Source organism: Columba livia, chromosome 1 (genome assembly GCF_036013475.1).
Source record: "Columba livia isolate bColLiv1 breed racing homer chromosome 1, bColLiv1.pat.W.v2, whole genome shotgun sequence".
Taxonomy (NCBI): domain Eukaryota; kingdom Metazoa; phylum Chordata; class Aves; order Columbiformes; family Columbidae; genus Columba; species Columba livia.
The window spans coordinates 172,147,206-172,170,368 of NC_088602.1; the positions used below are offsets into that span (position 1 = coordinate 172,147,206).

At 37.0% G+C, this 23,163-nt stretch overlaps 1 protein-coding gene across 21 annotated transcripts in view; it reads right to left on the reverse strand.

Moving 5' to 3' along the window:
- The window catches only part of TNRC6B (trinucleotide repeat containing adaptor 6B), a 141,934-nt gene that overhangs the window by 100,952 nt on the left and 17,819 nt on the right, over positions 1–23,163 (reverse strand). For 15 of the 21 annotated variants that reach the window (XM_065046525.1, XM_065046685.1, XM_065046626.1 and 12 more), the window contains exons 3-4: positions 19,394–19,492; positions 87–154 (exon numbers count right to left, since the gene is read on the reverse strand). In XM_065046525.1, coding sequence (XP_064902597.1) covers positions 87–154; positions 19,394–19,447 — 122 coding nt within the window. In that variant the 5' untranslated portion in view covers positions 19,448–19,492. The remainder of the gene's footprint in view (positions 1–86; positions 155–19,393; positions 19,493–23,163) is intronic. The other 6 variants (XM_065046668.1, XM_065046561.1, XM_065046566.1 and 3 more) reach the window with 4 other exon arrangements.

The window sequence follows — 23,163 nt, forward strand, 5'->3', positions numbered from 1 at the left end:
CAACCAATGCTCCCAGCACATTTAAACAAGAGTGCTTCACACCATTGACTATGGTAAGGCCCTTTTTAAATAAACGTGTGACTCACTGTTTGTTTTCTTCACCAGGAGGTGGAGTCTTGCCATGCCCCTCCATTACAAAATCCTCATGTTCCATCTGCAAAGGCAAGCATTGCAGGTCAGAAATCGGTGGAGCAAAACGCACATCACCTAAAGTGGCCCTTTTCCATGCGCAACAACTTAAGACAACCACTTTCTCACAGTGGCTTGTCCAGAACAGATCATGTAGTTTCTTAGCAACATATGTACATCTCCAAACCCATTGCTATCATATAATTTTATAGCACAATTTTCAGAAAATCTTACGAGGGGAAAAAGAATGATTTAATGGCTATGGCAGAAGATAATCAGTCAGGGTATCTAGGTTCTAAGTGTTGTTCTGTTCTGGGCTTCCTTTGTCATTCTGAATAAGTATGGCTTCTACCACTTCTTCCTTACATTTAAAGCAGGAATTCAGCAGTTATATCTATCAACATCTCCGGAGAAAAACTATAGAGTTTTCAAAGAAATTTATTAACCACAGAAAGCAACTACTGCAAAAGCAGAGTACTTCTTGTGAAATAAAACAACTTTTATATGAAAAAGAGACTTTCGGTGCTCACGCATACTTAGTTCGCAGGGTAAAAAAGAGGCCTAAGGGAACCTCAAATAGATGCTGTTCCAATGACAACATAAGGTAGGCATTTCCTTTGGCTCACATGTTAAAAGATTCCAAGGGCACTAAGGAAGCTTTCTGCTTAATTGTTTGCTTTTAAAATACAGTTTTAGCATACATTTGCAGTAATTTCTTTAGCCAGGAAGATTTAGATTATATTTGATCATTAATTAATTACACATTCTTCATTTAATTACTTCATTAGGCCAGAATTTCTTACACAGGTAGCAAAATATTCTTCTCTTTATACAAAAATTCAACACATGCACTTAATATTCTATATAAGCATCCAGATATACAGTTAGCAATGCCCTACTTCACATGAAGCCAGCAAACAGGCCACACAGCGGCACTCAATAAGCCATACAACAAAGCAACTAAATCATAATCACACACAAATCCATGATCCACTACATTAAGCCAGAAAGAGGAAGGAAGCACTATTCAGTCAATAAAGATAACATGGTTTAGTCAGTCTTTGAAGGAGTAGGAAAAAAAAAACAAAAAAACAAAAAAACAAACCCAAAACAACCCAAAATCCATCAGCCACTTTCTCTTGTGCCCCTACCCTCCCCCAAAAGAGTCGAGTTTACTCATTTGTACCTTCATCCTGTTGACAGGTCAAAAACACTGACAAAAAAACATTATCTGCATATTGACATCTAACAAGGATAACAGGAGTTACATTATTTGCCTGCGCAGACACAGCCCTAAGCAAAACCACAAATGAACTGAGAAACTGTTTATCTGTGAAATGGTAATGACATCCAGGAGACAAGACTGTCAACCAAATAGGTATAAGGTAATTTCACATTTGTAAACACGTACCCATACGACTCACAGTCAAAACAGCATTTTCATTTAAAAGTAATGTTTGAAAGCAATAAAATTTTGCATTACAGTTTTGTGAGTAACTTGGACTCTTATCCACACATTCCCACCATATCAGACACACTGAAACCTATGTGCGTCTCAGTCCATACTTGAATCTCAAGAGCTCTAACATCTGGGTGCAAAACAGAAAGGTATTCATTCCGCTAATTCTTTTGTTGCAGATGTTAAAACATAAGCTTGACAACTAGAAAGATGGGTACAGATTTGTGGACACGCAGAAAAAAAAAAAAAACACAGCTATGTGAGTGAGGGTAAACATTTAGGAGTTACTCTCTCATAACCTGAAATCAGGGTGTTTTAGCCTGTTGCTGGTATGAGAGAGGTGCAACTCAGATGATGGCAAGCAAGGGAATAGTTTGTGGTCAGTACTGGGAAGAAAGGTGAAATACAGCCTTAGTGCCAATCCAACAAGATTCCTATATAAAATAGAAAATCAATTTAATAGAGATATAGAAAAGGAGAGATCATAAAAACTCAAGTATAAATGGGAATTATTTTAAAACCAACAAAAACTTAGAAAGGAATAGGAAATTATTTTATTAGATCATTAACAATAAATTTGAATGAGAAGCAGAACATCTAGACAACCACCACCAGGACAACTGCTGAAGTACAGCCAATAAAAGGCTTGCTTTAATATGAATTTTATATGAAGAATGCTAGTGACATAGCTGCTCCAAACACATTATCATCTAACATGCATATCTATCAAAATCACAATTTCCAAGAGAAGTGGGTAAATAATTAAGACAGAAAAAAAAAAAAAAAAAAAAAAAAAATCACCTGAGCTAGAAACAACAAGATTGTAGGTCCAGGCACAATCTGTTTTAAAGCAACTAGAAAATTCCACCTACTTTAAAAAATGTTGATCAGCTTGCTCTACTTCAGGCAGTAACCAGAAGTATCTGAAATGACTGAAATCTGTACCATAAAAAACTGTGCTGGGTCAGCTGAGATAGGGTTAATTTTCACAGGAAGCTGTGAGGGTACACAGCCAGGACAGCTGACCCAAATTGCCCAGAGGGATATATAATACCGTATGACACCATGCTCAGAATAAAATTTGGGAGCACGCACTGCTTGAGAGGAGTCGCTGCAGTCTGGGGGCTCTTGGTTGTTTGGACCAGCAGTGTGACCTGATTGTGTTTGGTGTGAGCTGCTGTCCAGATCTCTATCGTTCTGGGACAGGACAGGACCAGGGGGTTCAGAGATAGAATGTTCAAGTGTGAGCTGCAGACCAGTGTTTGTGATCACTGCTAGGGAAATCACTACTTGGGAATGGACTGTGCATTGGTGTTGCCACATGGTGAGCGACCGCATTGTGTATCCCTCGCTTTGTATATTCTTTCATTGTTATTACTGTTACTGTTTGCTTTTTCCCTTTTGATGTTCTGTTAAACTGTTTTTATCCCAATCCACTAGCTTCCCCTTTTGTTTCCCGATTCTCCTCTCCATCCCACGGGGGAGTGGGGTGAGCAAGCAGTACGTGGTTCTGCTTGCTCGCTGGGGTTATGCTATAACAAGAAGTGAATAAGATATCATACAATTATGTCAGCACTGGGGGAAAAAAAAAAAAAAAAAAAAAAAAAGGCTGGGCTTCATGTAACCCTTTAACCCTTCATGTAACCTAGAGAAAAGCAATGACAGTTTCTCATGAGAAATCCACCAAGAAAAATCAGTCAGAGTGAGAAAGTACTCAGAAACAGAGAAACTGGTCCACACACAAAATAAAGATTAATTGGTAGGTTTTCACTGATGAAAAAGCTAACAATAAAATGCACCAAGACACTAAAAGAGGACACGGGAACTTCAAGAAATTGAGTATTAGTGAACTAGGAAAAAAATTCCTCTTTAAAACAAACAACTGGACTGGTAGGACAGTTGGCTAGTTGGGCTCAGATTATGACAGTTACTGTGTTATATGCTACCTGGAGGCTGGTATCAAGTGGGGTGCTTCAGCGGTCTACCCTAGGGCAAGTCCATTAAACAACTTTACCAATGACTTGAAGGGCCAGGTAGGGTGTACTCCAGTCAGAATTTTAAGATAATGCCTAATTGGGGTGAAGAGGTTAAATCAACAGGTCCAAGGGTAGGGTTGCTGTTCAGATGGACCTAGAGAGGCTGGAGGAATGGGACTGTATGAATTCAGACAGGACAAACACAAAGCCCTGCACCTGAGAGGCCCTGGCAACCATACACTGGAGACTGGCTGGGGAGCAGTTCTGTTGAAAAGGTATTGGCAGATAGCAAGCTGACCATGAGCCAGTAACATGCCCTGGCAGGAAAGGTCAACAGTAACCCAGGCTTTATTAAGAACATTGACAGTAGATGAGGTACCTGTTTATTGTCTCTACTCAGTGCTTATTATTCCAGGTATGGTCTAACATACCTGATTTTGGGCCCCTGGTACAAGAAATACATCCATAAATGGGAATGCAATAGGGCATCAAGATGCTTAAGGAGCAAGAACACTTGTCCTGTGAAGAGAGGCTGAGGAAGCAGGGCTTGTTCCACCTGGAGAAGAGGCAGCTTTGGGGAGAGCTAACAGCAGCCTGTCTGTATCTACAAGGAGGTCAGCAAGGAGTCAGGCTCACCACAGTGGTGTGCCATGACAGGACAAGAATCAATAAGCATAAGTTGAAACAAGGTAAGTCCAGACTGCATAGAAGATGACTCTTTCACTATGAAGACCGTGAAACACTGGAACAGATAGCCCAGAGATATTTTGTAGTCTCCTTGCTTCAAGGTTTTCAAGGCCAGACTTGATAAAATCACTTGTAACCTCATCTGACCTCAGAGCTGACCCTGCTCACAGCAGGTCAGTCTAGAGACCTCACAAGGTCCCTTCCAACCTGAATTTCCCAGCAATGCTATGAACACAAGAACAGATTCAGTTTAATGCTGAGAGGTAATACATAGGAGAAAAAAACCCTACCAAATTCCCAACCCAGGAAGAACCTGCACTTCAGTGTAGAAAAGTCTAGGAAAAATACCTTAGAAAGTTACCTAATTAAAAAACAAAACAAAACAAACAACAACAACAAAACCCACAACAACAACAACAACAACCAAAAAACAACAACAACAACAACAACAAAACAACAAAAAACCACCACAAACCAAAAAACAACCACCAAGAAAAACGAAACTATGCTGAATTGTAATACAGAAAGAAATACTGAAATTATGGCAGCAGAACCATAGTATATCCTCTTTTAGAATACTGTATGAGTACAGGCAGTGAAGGCTGAATACCCTTCCACAACACTCTGAAAACATGAGAGCTCAGAACAAAGAAAGGTCTGAGGCAGAGGGAAGATTTTACATGAATAAAATCCAACATTTGGGCTGCAGACGAATCTCCCTGAATGCAAGACAAGACATTACTGAGGCATACACAAAAAAGGCAGTTTGACAGTCTTGTAACAAATATCACCCCTTTGCTACCACAATACAAATAAAACTCAACCCACTCAAAAAAAAAAAACAAAAAAACCCACAAAAAAACCCCACAACCAACCAACCACCACCACCAAAAAACAACAACAAACCAAACACCAGAAAAACCCAACCCAAACCAACCAACCGAAAAACCCCACAAAACCAAAGAAAAACCAGAAGATATAAAATTATTTGGAAAATATACTATCAAGCAGACAAAAATTAGTTGTTGTACAAACATAAATTACAACATCAAATTTCACAAGTCCTCATGGATTTTATCTGTGAAGATTTGTGTATTAGAGGATTACAAACCAATAGCAATATAAGCTTTGCTATTTCTGGCAATGAGATTTTCTGAAGTAAAAGTGGTTACATATAAGATCATTCTACAGGCCTGATTCAGTACAGCAATTTTTGCATTACTCTTTTTGTAGAACCTTGTCTCTCATTTTCTTTTGCTTCCCTGCATATGTTAAACAATTTAATGATCAGTGATCTATATTTTTCACTTTGAAATAGATAGCCTAGCTATCTATACATTAAAGTTATTTTTGAGATCCAAAAAAAGTACTTCAAAATATTTAGGTCTTTTTTCCCCAATGACAATAGTAACATACCATTGTAAAAAGAAATAGAACACAATATTTTATGTTTTTGATTAAGTGACTACCTGAAGATGAACTGAAGAGAGGAACAGCACATAACAGCCACAGTTAGCTGAAAATACTCTTTTTGACTGCACCCACAGTTCTTAATAAATTCCTGTGCACACTTCTTCCCCATGTCTCTCAGTTTCTTCACTCTGTCATCACCATGTCATGTCCAGCACCCTTTTAATCTTCTTCTTAAGGAAGCTGGAGCCCAGAGTCCTCACAAAGTTTCAGCAATACATAGCATACAACAACCACAACAGTTCTGGTTAAGTACAAGCATTCTGAAAGTGCCTCTTCTAACTCTTCAGTCTCTCTAGACTTAGACCATACATAGGAAAAGCAGTTGTCCTGAACGTGTACAGAAAGAGTGGAAGGTCAACATAAGACAAAACTCTTGCACCTATTGTATTCCTCCCAAGAAAAGAAGGTGGAACAGCAGAGGATCTGAGACACTTTAGTTTCTCTTCAAAAGACTGCAGAGGGAGCCATTGATTCCAAAAGGAGGAATCAAAGGAAGTGCACTCCACACCTGTTTCTCCTGGCAAGCGATGGAGAAGGCTTCAAGATTCTGGCAGCTGGAAGCAAGAACCAGAAATAGACCCTTAAACAGCAGGGGGGCAAGTCAATAGAAAACTTGCATTTAAAAAGAAAATTAAAAAAAAGGAACCACAATTTGTTAAACTCCATATTTTATTATTTCAAAGCTTTTTTTCCTTAAAAATCCAGGCACTTGTGAATATCCAAATTTTGACTAAAGCTTATAAGTTGAGTGTTCTAAATAACACATAAATTGTTTCATATAGGTTAAAGCTATTCACAATTAGACACTCAATACTTAGTTTTTAGAAAATGAAATATACCAGAAGCAGCTTAGACATAAAAACCTCTAATTTTTTATTTTCTTCCAGAAGTGCAACACCTGTTACTACAGTTTCATACTACTCTTTCTAAAAATATCTTCAGTAAGACCTTAATGGATTTGATTAATGAGTAAACCTAATCTGCAGTTCCAAGATAAAGTCAGCCGCACTTTGAAGGGTCAGAAAGTTTCAAGGGCAAAAGCCTTATCTTTCCTGAATCCTGATGTCAGAAAGCACATTTTCCTAATGAGCTTCTACACCTTCATTAGATATCCTAACCCACCAAAACTAAACTGAGCATAAAAGAAACCAAATATTTCTCAGGAAAAAAGATAGATGCTTGTAAGAAATCCTAAATTTACTATTAAAAGCTATTAATTCTAAACAGTATTTTGTCTTTTTGCCTTCATCTGTTACAGAAACATACTAATGCAGCTTCATCAGAGAGCTACTATCACCACCTTTTCCCACTCATTCCGCAGCTTCTTTTCATAGCTGTGATTTTTTTTTTCTTCTCTATTTTTATGAAAAAAGACTGCAACCAGCCACTCGAGTGAACAGGAGACGAAGACTTTTCAGATTTTTTTAAATTTGCTGGCGTCTCAAGCACACATGAACTGAAAACCTTATCTGAGTTACAATGAGACTCCAGTGAGGATCAGCCAAGGCCAAAAGCTGCTTTCCGCAGGTTGCAGCAATTTATTTCCAGGGCTTTATGCTACCTGCTAATTTTAACACAGCTACTGCAGGCCCAGCTCAAGACTGAAAAATTTGGTGTTTTGTCCTAATTACTGCTTTAAAACCAGTGCACCTTCCCCATAACCAGCAGAAAGAGTGCTACTGGAAACAGCAGCCATCAGCATTTCTTTATCTCACTAATACTTGCTTTAAGTAGAATTGCACAACCTGATCATTAAAATCCAAGCAATTAGTCACTGGTCACTATTGCTAACAGTAGAAAGCCTGTAAATGCCAAGCAGTTAAAAGAACATGTTAGAAATCTCAGAGACAATTTGAGGTCTAACAGAAATGTAATCGCTACTATAAACTAAAGGAAAGCCGAGTCACCCCTCTGCCTGGCTTTATTATGAGCACTTTGGACAAACTGCATCAGGGAAAATTTTTCTCATTAGTGAAAGATTAATTAAATGTTTAATTTAACTTCTTTTAATAAAAATCAATGCAACTTAGCTGCAAAATCGTTAATAATTTCTCAGGAATAAATTGTGTTAAGCTAGCATCCCAAAATATGAATAGCACAAACTGGTTAGCAAAATTAGTCTCAAAATACACTTTTTAGATTAAACCTTACTTTCAGTATACAGATGTAAGCATTAAAAATACACCTTAAGAACACTTAAAAGAAATAAAATAATAGGAAAGAACGGTTCCCAAAATGACAAAGAGCAAAGTATTTTTCTGATCCACACAAAGAAATGTCTTAGAGAAATAATATGCATGAAAAGTGAACTGATTTTGGGGTCTCTTTCAGGATTTTGTTGTATTGTACAGCATTGTGATGTTCCTAAATTTTCAGTTGAACCTTTTTTCTCAATTTTTACAAAGCGCAGTCTCAGTATATAAAAAAATACCAACACAAGATGTGAACTATCTCCTAGCCTACTCACTGTTTTCTTGAAGTTTCTCATCAGCATCTAGATTTAGCATTTTAATATTGTTACCATCACGCAGTCCTAACTGGTTTTCCCATTAGTGAAAAATAAGTGAAAATTTACTATTCTAATCCTGCTGCTAAGTCACACATCACATTCAGCACTTCCCTGCTAATCATTTTGAATGCTGACACTTAAACCAGACATAATTACTTTTTAAAATAACTTATCTAATACCCGTATTTGGTATATGCAACATAATGGTACTTTAATTCCCGACTCAAGTGTTACAACATTAACTATAAATGTCAACATGTTAACATATACCACTATTAAAATGTGCATTATCCTTATAGAAGAAACCTGCAGCAGTGCTTAAAAGACTAGAAGCTTTGCTTCTGCCTCCAGCTGTCACTAATTAATCAGCTGCACTTGCAGAAATAACCTATGGCACATTTTCTATATAATTTTTAAAATGTTTATGTTACCGTTATCTAATATTCTGTGAAACACCAACAGCTTAACATGAATTCACTGCTAAGCTTAAAACAAATAGTTTTGCGAATATTGTGAAAACAAGTCACACTTCAGATATGCTGAAAAGGTCAGGACCTCAGCCACATTTAAATAAACTTTCTTATATATACTGTATTAATTATTTTTTTTAAATGCATTCATTAGCTACAAAATATTTCAAATACAACAGCTCATATATATATAAAATAATTAATCTGAATCTTGCTCTGAAGACAATTAGAACTACCTCGTTGCTTGCAGCAAGATACTGTTTTGCCATCAACACCTTTGAACATCAGAGATGTTGAAGTCACTAAGTTATGGTATGACAGGATATCTATAACTGCTATTTGAAAACTTCAACTCCGAAGCTGCCAAGGCGGCTTTGAATAATAGTTCAGCTATCTCAGATACAAAATACATAAAGCATTCTGAATGTAAGCAGAAGTGCTCTCCTCTTCCTGCACCACAGCTGATAATGCACTTCATCCATTTCTTGGTGTGTTCTGCACATTAATAGTATGGATTCCAGAAAAAACTTGATTTAGTAAGACACAAAAATTTCCCATGTTTTATTTAACTAACTTTCTGTATTATTTATTCTTCAGCTAAAGATCATTAGCATTTCACAAGCCATGCATTCTTGCTAACTTCCACAACTCTGAAAAAAAACCTTCTTCGTTTCCATAACAAACTTTTTACGTTTTCCATCTGGGGCAAAAATCTGACCCGAAAGCCCTTGAACAGTTCACCCCCATCACTACATTGAACAACCACCCATATGCAGCCCAATTACTCCATTTAGCCAACTCATTTTACAGTTAATTTCCTACTTACGGTGCAGACACTCACAAACAAGTTAGAGATGCCAGTTTAAACTGCTAAGTGGCTGATATTTTGATATCTATGTTGATAACCACCCTGACAAGGAAGAGAGAAAACATGTTAACTGTTCTTCTCCATTTTGATTGGGAAAGCTAGATGATGCGTTTTCACAAAAGGCCAACAGGCACAAACAAGAGCATTTTTGATGTCTCTCAAAAGCAGATGATGATCAGAATCGACTAAAAATAAATTAGACTTCTGCACTACACATTCAGTCACCTTCACTGCCACAAATATTGTTTTCTGCTGTTTGCTGGAAGCAACTGAAGTGACATAAACAAGGCACACACAAAGAGGTGCATGAATAATTCTGCCTTAAGAGATCTGACCAGACAGGCAAGGAAGTGAAAGAACTAACTTTATTTTCTGTGCTCACAGAAGAGAAATCTATTGTGTGGATTCTAACCACATGGAAACTGCCAGTGGCCCAGAAAGTTCCTGAGCAACAAACAGGTGGAGGCTGAGAGCAATTCTGTTGTAAGTATATATTAACCCTGCTTTAAGCCTGTCTTAGGCATCCACCTTAGACCACTGTCAAAAGGAGAAGGAATACAGACTATTCATACCCACACTAGGAAACCCTGTACCTGTTGAAGCCTATCAATATGATTTCAGAGTACTTTCTCGACAACCTGATTTCATACAGGCTTATTGCATCTGTACACGACTATTATATTACGTTCTCCCTTCTTCATAATACTCTGTCTTGTCTACTATCCAAATATCTTGGTGAACAGACTTTAAACAAGTGAAAGGAGATGTTGCAATGCTTTTAATGTTGCTTTTACCCTCAGGGGAGTTGACATTGCATAATGCCTTTTTGCAGAGTTCAAGTGTTCTTAGTTGTCCACACACTCCCTTACCTACTGTAATGATGAAGACCATCACTACTGTTGTTAGTGGCAAGAATAATTAAAAAAGAAGCTCCACAAACCCCATATCCACTTCTTCTACACCCAATGAGAGAAGAAAAAAAACTGATGAACTGAAAAATTCATACCTGAAAAGATATAAATCGTTCAAACTGTGTGCCAATAGTACCATCACATGAGAAGAGATACTCTGTAAGCAAAGCCACAAAACAATGTCCCTGATTGTCTGACTCCAAAACCATAGTGGAAATGTAACACTTCAGCTCTCAAATGCAAAACTGCCTTTTTTTTTTTATTTAGACAAATGTTATTTGCTTTTTTGTCTGTTTTGCAAATTATTATAAGTTGCTGTAATCAACTGAAGAAGAGATGCTATTGGTTGAGGAAAAAAAAAAAACTAACCAGAGAAAATTTATGAAAAACAACTTTTAAAAGAATGGAAAAGATGAGTTTAAACTGAGTTTTATTTAATACTGAAGCATTTTTTCCTTTGGAAATCAGAGATAGAAACCTGTTCACTGCAGTGACATTCCATGCCATTACATTTCCTCCACATGAATGGCACATATGAAAAGGCTGGATCAAAGGACTGTATGATGACAGTTCTTACAGATCTCAAAAGTCAATTTGGCAGATGATGGTATTTTCCAGGGGAAAGAAAATACAACATTGTATAAACTTTCTCTCTTGTGCTTCAAAAGCACTTCAGGGTATTCTTAGATTAGAAACCAGAGTCATCTTTCAGTCTGGTATCTGTATTTCAGTAGTCTTCACTATGGGTAAGTAGGTTTCAAACGAGCAATCCATCTTGCCTCTGTAGAAAACAGACACACAACTGGCAAAATCTTGCACTTGATCCTGAATTTCTTAAAAAGTGTCCAAGCAGCTAAGCTATCAACAGCATTCCTTTACAGCAGTTCAAGTAGCACTGGCTGCTTAATTCCCACATGCTTTTTTGCGAAGTCCTCAACAATTTTACCTTGTTTATAACTGCTATTCTGTAAAGCCAGTAGACCTTGATAACATACTGTACTGGTTTTCACTGGGATAGAGTTAAATTTCTACATGGTAGCTTGTATGGGGCTATGTTTTGGATTTGTGCTGGAAACAGTCCTAATAACACAGGGATGTTTTAGTGACCGCTGAGCTGGGCTTGCACAGAGTCAAGGCCTTTGCTGCTTCTCACACCACCACACCAGTGAGTGGGCTGCGGATACACAAGAAGTTGGGAGGGGAGACAGCTGACCCAATGATCAAAAGGGATACCATATGACATCATGCTTAGCAGTAAAACTGATGTGGTGGGGGTGGGAGTGGAGGTTGGCAGGGGCTCCCAATCCTCAGGGGCTGGGTAGGTATCGGTTGATGGTAACCAATTGTTTTCCTGTTTTCATTTTGCATCATTCTTTTTTTCTCGGATTTTATTTTCCTCTTTCTCTCCCTTCCCCACCCCCAACCCTACTTAAAAGAAAAAAAAAATTAAACTGTATTTATCTTAACACAAGTGTTTTCTTACTTTTAACCCTCTATCTCACTGAGCGGGGAACAAGTGAGCAGCTGTGTGGTTCTTAGCTGCCAGCTGGGGTTAAATCACATAAAATAATTGTAGCTTTTTGCTACAATGCCTTCAAATTTTGAAATCCAAAGTTATAAACTCACAAGCAGGTTCCCCGCCACCCTTTCCCCCTCAAGCAGAAAGGTCCAACCATGTAGAGTTTTGTAGGAAAGTGTTACTAGGTTCTTTTGTTAACCACAATATTAAAGTTCAAGAGAAAAACTAACCCAACATTTCTGATCCCTTTGACAGACTATGTTAATTCCTTTTTAAAACAAAAGGAGTATGCCATAACATTTTTACAAGCTTTAATAATGTCATTAAAAGGGAGGACCACTTTATTGACTTAAGATTTAAAGTAATTTTGTTCTTTACTGAGAGATGAATGGATTTTTCTTTCTTCTAAATACACGATATGCAAATACTTTGGTTTTGAAATTACTCTCCTAAGGTGCTGTAACATTTTCAGGCTAGAAAAATTAAGCTAGCAGAGCACAATGAAGATGACATCAGTTTCTGTTGTGAAAAACTGTCTGTGTGCTCAGATCAGTTCTTAAGCTGCTGCCTTTCAGGAGAAAGGTAAGTTAAATGTCTTGTTAGGCACAATACCTCTCTCCTTCTAAAAGACTTTACAAGATACTTTTTACAAAGACAATAGGAACTCAGTATAGTTGTAGGTTAACATTAGAAATATTAGCTGCTCCTACAACTCACACTCCAGAAAAACGATATCCTATATATCAGGGAACAGAAATGTTGCAAGCTCCACAAGTAACCCACCAGACAACATAAAAAATTAATAAACTTATACATTCCAAAAATAAGGTGATAAACAAACAACATGACTTTCCTGGAACCAACGGAGAGGCAACAGCCACATGAGTAAACTGAAATCTACTCTGACTTAGCAGGTATTCACAAGAAAGTACACAGAGGTTGAAAGTTCACCTCACTGTAAGAAGCCAAAATTGTCAAGAGTAGCAGGGATTCATACTACAGAGAAACCATCAAGTCTGAAAGCACTATGTACCAGGCCAGTACTAAACTGGTAAACAGCTCTTTTAAAACTACAGTGATAAAGCATTTTGTTAATTACATTACTATATAGGCCTTTAGCTTGAATTTTTAAAAATTATTTAGTGCCATCTGAATAGAAACTCAGTTCTGTATCACTAAGTAGTATTATAAGCCTCAGGGTTTTGGATGCTGTGAACTTTAACTACCCAATTAAGATCTCCTTTCTACTATATGAATTCTAAATCCTACATAATGAAAGCACCAGCCTAACTTTTTCACCGTCATCGGCATCAAGCAACATCCACTATCAAAACCTGAGCGTGAATTATGCATAAATGCAGTTAGTGAACACTCGCACTCTCCTGACTGGCAATACTCCCTCCTAACACTTCCTTCTGAATTTTAAGCTTCTGTTTATAAATACAAAAACATGTAACTTAACAAATACAAATACTATTCAGGCAGGCTTATGTTTCATTATTCTCAACATACATGGAATAAAATCAAGAGCTAAGATACTTGAGTAAATGTCATCTACTTTTTAACCTTCTCATCATGTGAGTGCATGTTTCAGGATAAAGAAAAACAAACACACACACAACACCATCAGTGCCAACAGAGTTCTGAAGACTGATTTAAACAGAAGAAAAATGCTATTTCACAATCAGACACCAAGAGGCAAGAAAAATAAGAATTAACCAGGATTAGAACAGGCAGGCAATAATGTAAGGGAAAGATTTATGTTGACAGTTAAGAATAGGGGGCAACATGAAAGGAAATAAAACGAGGATTAACCTCAAGACAGCTTGGTAGGTGGCACTGTACAGTGAGACTGAACGATAGAAGAAGCCTCACTGTTTGTGTCACTGATTTTGAAAAAGCCACCAAAGTAGGGAAAAAATAGCCTAATTTCTAGACTACCTAATCAGTTCATTAATTATTTCTACAAATGCTAACGAAAACTTTGAATAAAAATAAGTTTATCTAATATCACACAGCACAGAATCTTTTCCCCTTTCCTGTACTTATTAGGAATTGAGTGTTATTACAAATCCTGTGCAGCCACATTTCCCATTAAAATTTTATGTACCTGGATTTTTATTATACGAAGCATTAAAAGGGCAGAACTAGCCGTTTTTCCTCTTTTCTCTTCTACAACACTGAATTAAGACCATGATTCATAAACACCTTTCTATAAACTAATTCGGTCAAAGTCTCTCCCTTCCTTCAAATTCACAGGTTTTTACTTTGAAAGATGAAGGGACATGACATGACATGACATGACATGAAAAGTTTAATGCACTTTTGAGAAGAAGTTTGCAACATAAGCTCAAAACTACTGCCAATATTGAAATAAATCTAAAAATATTTCAAATCAAGTATAACATTTTAGCTTCCTCCTGCAATATTTTACAGCAAAGGAACAACCGAGAAACAAAGTTTAAGTGTTGTCTGTGTAGTAATCCTTGACAGATGGAAGAAAACAGCTGAACAGAAATTAGTCACAAACAAGCAGCTCTGCAAGCAGCTCTGTGCTTGTTGATATTTTCAGAGCACCCAGTCTGTTAATGGGAAAAGCCTAGTAATCATTAGCGGCAAATTAACTACCACATAATGTAACTGAAAAAAAAACCACAATTATAATCCAAAGAACAGTAGAGGGTGTAGCGTTCCAAGTAGAAGTGTTGTTTTGCTTTCCTTTTTTTTTTTTTTTTTTTTTTTTTTGAGGAAAAGAGAGCCTGAAATGCCAAAAACTAGAAATTTAATCCCCTAACTATTAATATTTTATAAAGTTAAAAGATATTTCACTGTATGATATTTACCAGCAGATCATATGGATAAAACAGACCAAATATTCCTGTCAAATGAGACTTTTACGTCTGTCAAAAACAAACATATTTTTTAAAACCCTACACTCATTTGAAAAAGCTTACTTCTGGACAGGTTGTTTCCCCTCTTTGTGGCACTAATATTAGATAATTATTGGAATCAAAAACGTGCTATTGACAGGTGCCAGCTGTCTTTACCAAGTTTATGCCATATTAACAGAAAGGGTATTTTCTGATAGTCTGACAATAATGAAAAAACTGAGATCAAACAAAGGAACCAGGGAAGATGAAAAGCCCTGGCAACAAAACTATCAAGACAGTAAGTTTCTTCAGAAGCAGCCCATGGGGCAGAAGGGGAAAGAACATGCACAAAAACCACTCTTTGCTGGAAAGCAATCCAATGTATAGAAAAAAACTAAAGAGAAGAATTGCAGAAACTTCACAAGTATGAAGACTGATAACAATAAGAGAACAACCTCAACTACCACTATATATATGTATATAAATACAATTACAAAATGAAATAAAGATGTATGCATTAATAACAATGGGGGAAACAAACAAAGTGAGGACCGAGTCCATCAGTAACTTTCCTTAAGCTCAGTTACCAAGAAGTTGCCACTGGATTTCTGTCATTCATTTCAAAAGCGGCAAAGCCAAGCACAAAGGCCAACTTTTGTAGCTGTGCTGCCAGGCCGATAGGAGTCAAGCAAGACTATCACTCTTCATGATGCCTAACTGCAAAGATTAAATTTTCTAATCGCGCCTCACGTAATGTTAATTAGTTTGAAGCACATAACTAATTTAGTCCTTACAGTGACCTGCTCAGCTCTACATGAGGCACAATTTTTTTTATTTTTCAAAACCAGAAGGAAACCTCCTTTCCTCTCCAAGGCTGGGTCTTTATATCTCAGAATACTATTGCAGTCTAGGATGCCAGAAATTCTGAAACAGTTATATAACCAACCAAATCAGTTCAAAAGAAATAAAGCATGATATATAATTTTTATATTTTTTTTTCCACTGTATGATAGAGTGCCCACGCATAACTTTTCAGGTTATTTTCAGACTGGCACCATAAGAAAGTTAATTCTTGCAGTACCCAAATCTTATTCATCATGAAAGATAACTTTGACATCATCCCTGACACCACAGAATATTTTATTCAATTATACCTCAATATACAATAAATTGGGTTCCTCAAATTATGCCTTTGTGATTCCACAAAAGATGTACCAAGGCTTCTTAGTGGTTAAGACTGCTAACAGCATTAACATACTGCCTCTTCCTGTGCTACTGGGAAAGAACTTGAAAAGCAAAGTGAGTGACATCTGTTCTACCAATTACATGTTCTTTTAACTGAAGACTCTGGAAACAAATATCAATAACTGGTCACAGGATCTGCAGTTCCAGGTAACTGAGACTAATATTGTAATGACTGCTTTTCCTGCAATGGGCATCAATAGGAACCCCCCCTGCTTTCTCATTTTGTGGAGTCAAAAGGATCAGTTATTCACACTCTGAGGTACAGAGCTTCATGCAGTAAGTCTTACTGTTTACAAAGATAAATTACGAGCATGTCTTGCCATGATGATAAAAGACAAAACACCCTGATATCAACATAATGAAGATCTCTCTAGAAGTTAGCATATTTTCTTGTTTTCCCCCTCAAGTTCAATGCATACTTATGGAAAATAAGATGGATCAATTTTCAACTTAAGGTAAGCTTAAGGTAGTGTCAGAAGTGATTGCCAGGTGATATTTCTACAAAGTGCTCGGAAAAATAATACAGTATGGAAGGGATTCAGTTACAAAGTCTAAAGACAATTTTCCATGTCCGCTTGTTCAAGCGGTTTTCAACTTAAATTCAGTCAAAGTGATAACAGGAACACTCTCCAAGAGCCCCAAATGTAGGTCTTGCACTTCTCGACAAGACCAAAACTAAGTAAGAAAGAAATTCTGAACAGGAGGGAAGCACCCACCAGATGTCTGGGCATGCTGCATTGTGACAAAGAAAATCCCAGAATTATCAAGCATAGTCACAGCAACACCATCTACTACTCAAGAGAAATGCTTTAAGTGTAGCTGATACCAAGTAATTCCAGCATGTAGGCCTAAGCCTTTGTCTTTTGAACATGAAGTGGTTTTTAACTTATATTTTGTTAAGTTTGTATCTTAAGATAGAAACAAAAAAAGCATAAAAATAAGTTCTACAATATTTTCCTCCATCTTTTGCAACAATAGCTTTAATAAAGTCCTGCAAGACTGAAGAAATAATTTCAAAATGGAAAGCTTGCCCACTTTTCTGTCATAATTATTCTGAGGCAGCAAATAAAGGATGCTACAAATCACCATAAACAGTAATTTCATTCTTTGTATCACATGCAAAAGTCTTTTTGGCTATAAATTAATTATTCAGAACAAAGGCTAGGATTGGGGCCTTAATCTGACCTCATATATGATATAATCAAACTTCTTGTCACTGAAGTAGCTGGAATGCACTTAATCAGCATTAACTAATCTCATAAGACCTATGAGCTGCAGACTCAACTCCTATGGTGTTTAAGAGAAGAGCTTCAAAGGAGCTGCTCACATATGAAGTGTTCCAAGTCCTTCTTGAAAGTTAATAGAAAAGAAAATGATAGAAGATGACAGCATCTCTAGACATTATTTACAGGCTCAAAAATAATTTCCAGTGAAGGCAAAAGTATAGGTAAATTATGGGATTTTTGATAACAGAGTGTAAACTGAGTGTGGACCAAAAGGATTGCTGGTACTTAAATATGGGTATAAAAGAAAAATAAAACAAACAAACAAACCCCCCCCCATCAAACTTCTAGAAAAACACAGAAGAAAAGATCCACTGATCTGAATAATAAGCATAACAGTAATTATGTATTTAGCTTTTATTTACAGATTGGTGTTTTGGAACAGGTAAAAGGGGAGAAATGAAAGCTTCGAATAGAATACGAATGAATACGCAATTATATTAGTGTCTTTGAAACACAAAACTAACTTCTTCCAAAAATACTCCTGTCATCAGCCTGGAGGAGGCACTGACAAAAGGAAAAAACCTGAACTATATTAGTTAAGCGTTATAAAATATTTCTTAGAAAAACATATCTTTATGAAAATGGCTCACTAGATCATGTAAACATTTGGAAATTAAGGACATCACTTTCATGATACAAGACAATATCGTGGAATATACATTGCCTAAATTTTTCTAGGACAAATTCTTCAATCGTTACAGCTATAAAGCTCTCCTGAGACCAGGGAAGAGAGCGTAATTATTTACATACTAAAGAAACACTGAAAAATACACTTCAGTGAGTACTCCTGTACACCACAGGATGGGAAGAAGGACTAGATGCAGTCATGAGACTTTTTTTTATTTAATATATACTGATCCTATATAGCTCTTTGATTAATAACACAGATTACCAGATGTACAATTCCAAATCTCCCACGTTCTCTAAACAACAATTACTTCAAAGCAATACTGCATATGCACTTCAGTATTTGAAGTCAGTCTACAATATTTTTTTTTAAATTTAAGCTCACTACATATTTTTAACACCTAATGCTGGAAAAGAGGTATGAGCTTTGCCACTACAACCAGAATTAAGAACGCCAGAGGAAAGCATACTTTTCCTTGGAGGAAAAGAATAACTCTCACAAGACAGTTACTTCAATTTACTTCCTGCCACACAGACAATAAAAAAAAGAAAGCTAGTCCTCTATTTTTTTGCTTTTTTTCAGCCAGTCTCATACACAAAACTACAAGCAAGCTATATGATTTATATGCTTGTGAAATTCAGGAGCCATATTTTAAACAGAGATCAGCTGCAAAGACAACACTAACTTGTTGAGATAGTCAGGGCTATAAAATAAAAGTTTATAACCCTGTTGAAGAATATGATCATCACTATATCATGATGCATACACCAAAGTTATTAACGACTGAACATCTAGATCTTCAGAAGTAAGCACAAAACAGGACACAACCAACATTATTCAACAGCACACTTTATAGCATCTTCTCCCAACAAGCTATGTTGGTTCAGAGGTACCTTTAAAAGCAACATACTGTCCGGTCTCACAACAAAGCACATGCTATCAAGTACAAGGAAACAAGCAGAAGAACACCTTGAAAATAGACCAGACAGTAATTCCCAACACTGACACCTGCACCTACAGGCCCACATGCCTAATTCTTTAAGTTGGTTGAGAGGGTGGGTGGGTAGGACAGAAAGCTTGGCAAGCCCTTCCAGCTCTAACAAACTGAGTACAACCAAGGTTAGTATTTCTTTACAGGAGTTTCCTCTTTCCTTCCTGGGAAAGCCCAAAGATACATGTTCCAATCCTTAGTAGAAAGCAAAAAAGCCTTTAAAGACTACTTTTTAAAATATCTCCAGAGTAATAAATATTATTCACTTGCATACAGGTATTAATTAAAAATACCATCCACAGTTAGTGTTCACTCCATGTATCTCCCATTTCAGCCAAGCAAGCTCTTCCTCTGAAACACAGCGACATTTACCTCACTGACCTTGGGACTGCCTTCCTCCAGTATTTCTCCCTCATCAGTTTGCATGGGAACGGTATCTGTGCAAAGCTCTGCAGAAATGCAAAATACTGCCTAAAAGATGAAAAAGAAAGACATATTTTTAAAATAATGATCTTTCTGCCTTTAACAGTGTTATGTGAGATTGCAGTGCACATAAATAACAATTCCAGGCCATGACTTTTAATGTTCCCATTCTGCGCATATTCACTGAATTTATATGTTTTACGTAAACAAGTAACATGACTGTTTTTCAGGATAAGATATAACTCTACTTAATTAAGAGGAAAAGAAAAAACAGGAAAATACTTTAATTTTTAGTTTTTAAATATGTCATTGCTGAGTACTTAACATATTAATTGTGTTTACTCATTAAAGCTACAGTCAGTAAGGAATAATCACACATACTAGAGCCTAACAATTCTTACTCACTAGGAAATAGCTTTTGTGCAAATATATGCTTCACAGATCTGGCTTACAGACAATCTAAATGTTATTAGTTTGAAAACTGTTAGACTTGCCATAATCTCACAGTACCTCTGGATTCCTAATTTAGGGAATTTAATCTAGGGAATTTTTCCTTGACTTCATTTTAGAAATAAATACATTATAGGTTCTAAATGGTTCAGGGAACTGATAAAGTCATTCATCTTTAAGACAACATCTTCAGTCTAATTCAGGTCAACAGCTCCCAGTATTTTCAAATATTCAACAGTACTTTGTAACTTATTTTGAAATTTGTTTCACAGTGTGAATGCAGTTCCAACTGAACAAAAAGCTACATACCAAGCTACATTCTTAGAATTGTGAAATAACTTAGGGAAGAACGCAATACAGCTAGGGAGATTTTGGTTACAAAAATTAGAATGTCTTCTACTCTAGAGGATAACCCATCTTCCAGAGGTAATGGATTAATCAATTTAGGAGATCAAACACACCAGCATAAATTCAGCAGGAATCTCTCTGTCTCAACATGCAAGATATAAGGTATCAGCAGATCCATAACATGCCAGGTACATCAAAAGTAAGGGCTCACACCAAGTTAAAAACTCGCTTAAAGCCAAGAGCTGTTGGCCTTTAACAGCTGTGCATCTCAAGATGCTGTAACTCTTCAACTGCACCAGCATTTAAAATCTATTTGAAGTATCGCAATTTTTGTGCCTCAGCTACAGAGCTGCTGACTCTACAGTCACCTTCACAGCAGCAATTCTAAGCCTGGAAACTGACAGCTTTGGGAGTGCAAAGAGTAATGAGGCCAAAAAGAGAAAGCTTGGAAATTGTTAATCTAGATGCACCTCCTTCATTTCAAAGTTAAAGCCTATTCATAAGGTAAGGCTGTCTGCACTGCAAACATCTTCTGTATGTTCTGCACAGGTAGACAACGTCTTTCACAGCTATGAAGTTGACACGAGGAATGAAGAATATGTTCTACAAACATAAGGAGCCTCAGGCTAAAAATGTTACGTACAACTTATTAAGTCTTATAACCAACAAGCTGTTATGTTCAGTAATATCATATATTCTCATGCAAAACATGAGAGCTGTAAAGACTTCCAGCACAGTAATTTCCTTTTCTGGGGAAAGAGGAATGAGGATAAAACTGAACTCTCACCCAAATCCTCACCAACTATTCTGTCTGCAGCATATAATCAAAAATCACATGTATCAAACGCTAAATAAGACTTGTAGCATGTATCTACACCAAGATCCTCCTGCAAATAATGAGCCTCTCTCGCTGCCAGGCCACCCTCTGCTGTGGAGCAGGACAGAGCAGCGGTCTCTGTCCATGGTGCTTCACCATGCTCAGTTCCTCAAACCCACTCCAGAGCTTCGGGAGCTGGGAGTTTCTGAGCAGGATTTTGCAATATTGGATTCAAGCAACTGAGAAGCTCTACAGCTTGTTAGACAGACAGTCTGATGTCTAGCAGCCAAAACATTTTTGGCCATAAGGATTGCAGTAATGCTTAATTTGCTTCAAATCAGAGACATAAGCAAGACTGAACTTGAGCTACAGAAGCATTAAAAAAAATAAAAGTGCTTATAAAATAAAACAGGATCGGTGATCAGTCAGGTCAGGCCAAGAGTACTTCAAGGACAGGTCACTCTTCATTCAGAGTGCTGGAAGAACTCAAAATACGAACCCCAGAAAAAAACACTATGGTTATCTTCTGAGATAGTGTAATGGGGAAGGAAGAGAGTTTTACTCTTCATTTGTCCCAGAATTCATGTTTTATCAGCTTTAATGTTCAAAACACATATCATACTACTTCATACAATGCTGAGTTAGAGTGAACTCACGGGGGATGGCAACAAGACGGGAGTTTTAAAAGGCTGCGTAATTTACTGGAAAACTTCACAAGGGGGGAAGAAAATCCACTAAAAAAAAGCTTGCAGCTGGCATAGAAAAACTAAGCCACAGACTGCAAGAGGTGTTGCAAGAGGAAGTTTTGCTGAACACTACCCTTTCCACTGTATTTTTCTCCACTGCATGTGCTTCTGGTTTCTTCCAGGACACAAACCATCAAGCAACAAACTACAATTCAATACCATCACTTTTATATTCTTTCTGCATACATGAATCCTTGATTCCCATGGCCACTGGAACAAGAGTGCTGCATTTCAAGTTTATTTATTGCTTAAAGCAGACACTTGGGGATTTCTGAATCCATTGGAAACTACCTCTATGGCAGACATTTGCAGCAGTCATTTACAGCTTCTCAGCCAAAGTAACTGCTTAGTGCCAGCAGTGAAGAAATAACACAATTATTCCATGTTGTTGACGTTGCCTCTTCAGCTCACCAGCTTCTGAGCAGGGGGCTAAGGCTCACACATACGGTAATGTATGTTGTACACAGAGAACCAGCAGGCAATCAGAATTTGTACTAGAATCCTATAGGACTGGAAAAAAGGCCAAATGCCAAAAAGCATTTATTTACTTATTTCCAATATTTATGCCATAGGCCAAGTTCCCAAGGGATAAAAACATATAAAATTTACAGACAGTCCCTTTAGATTTTCAGATCAGACATCTATCAACAAAGTCACTCTTGGAAAAGGCGAGAGGTATGATAATCCTCTTCTTCCATTCTTGCATATACCCACCAAAACTACTTCTGATGGAACTGAAATCCCCCAATCTTTTTATTCATCTGATGTCTTCAAAAAAAATTAACCAACTTCAGTTTGAGTGAGGACTCAAGGAAGGTTTGACAAATTGCAGTACACAGATATGTCCACATATGATGTCGCAGATACATGTCTTAAGTTAGGAACAATTTTTATTTAACTCTTTAAAATATCATACAGTGATGAGAATCTGTTATCCAAAAAATGCTCACTTATATGAACTAGCTGCAGCTCTTACGAACTACAATACTGCCTACTACAATATCATCTTGTCATAAAACAATATGGCTTTGGGACAATCTAATTTGATATTTAGTAATATTTATGTTTTGCCTCTTTCTGCAGCAAAGATGTAGACATTTCATTCAGTGGTATCGGGACAATGGATGCAGCTACAAGTCATAAATTCAGTGTAAGCACAACAGTGCAGAGCACTTTATGGATAATGTCTCTTGACTATTGCATTCTAGCACACTCTGCAAGTAAAACCTGATCCAAATTTTCATATACTTATAAAGCCCTCAAAATCAATACCACTCAAACCTAATTTTCCCCAGGTAGAAATACCCACCATTCAGAAACACAAGGTCCTCCTTAGGAAGAGGACTTCCTGTGAATTC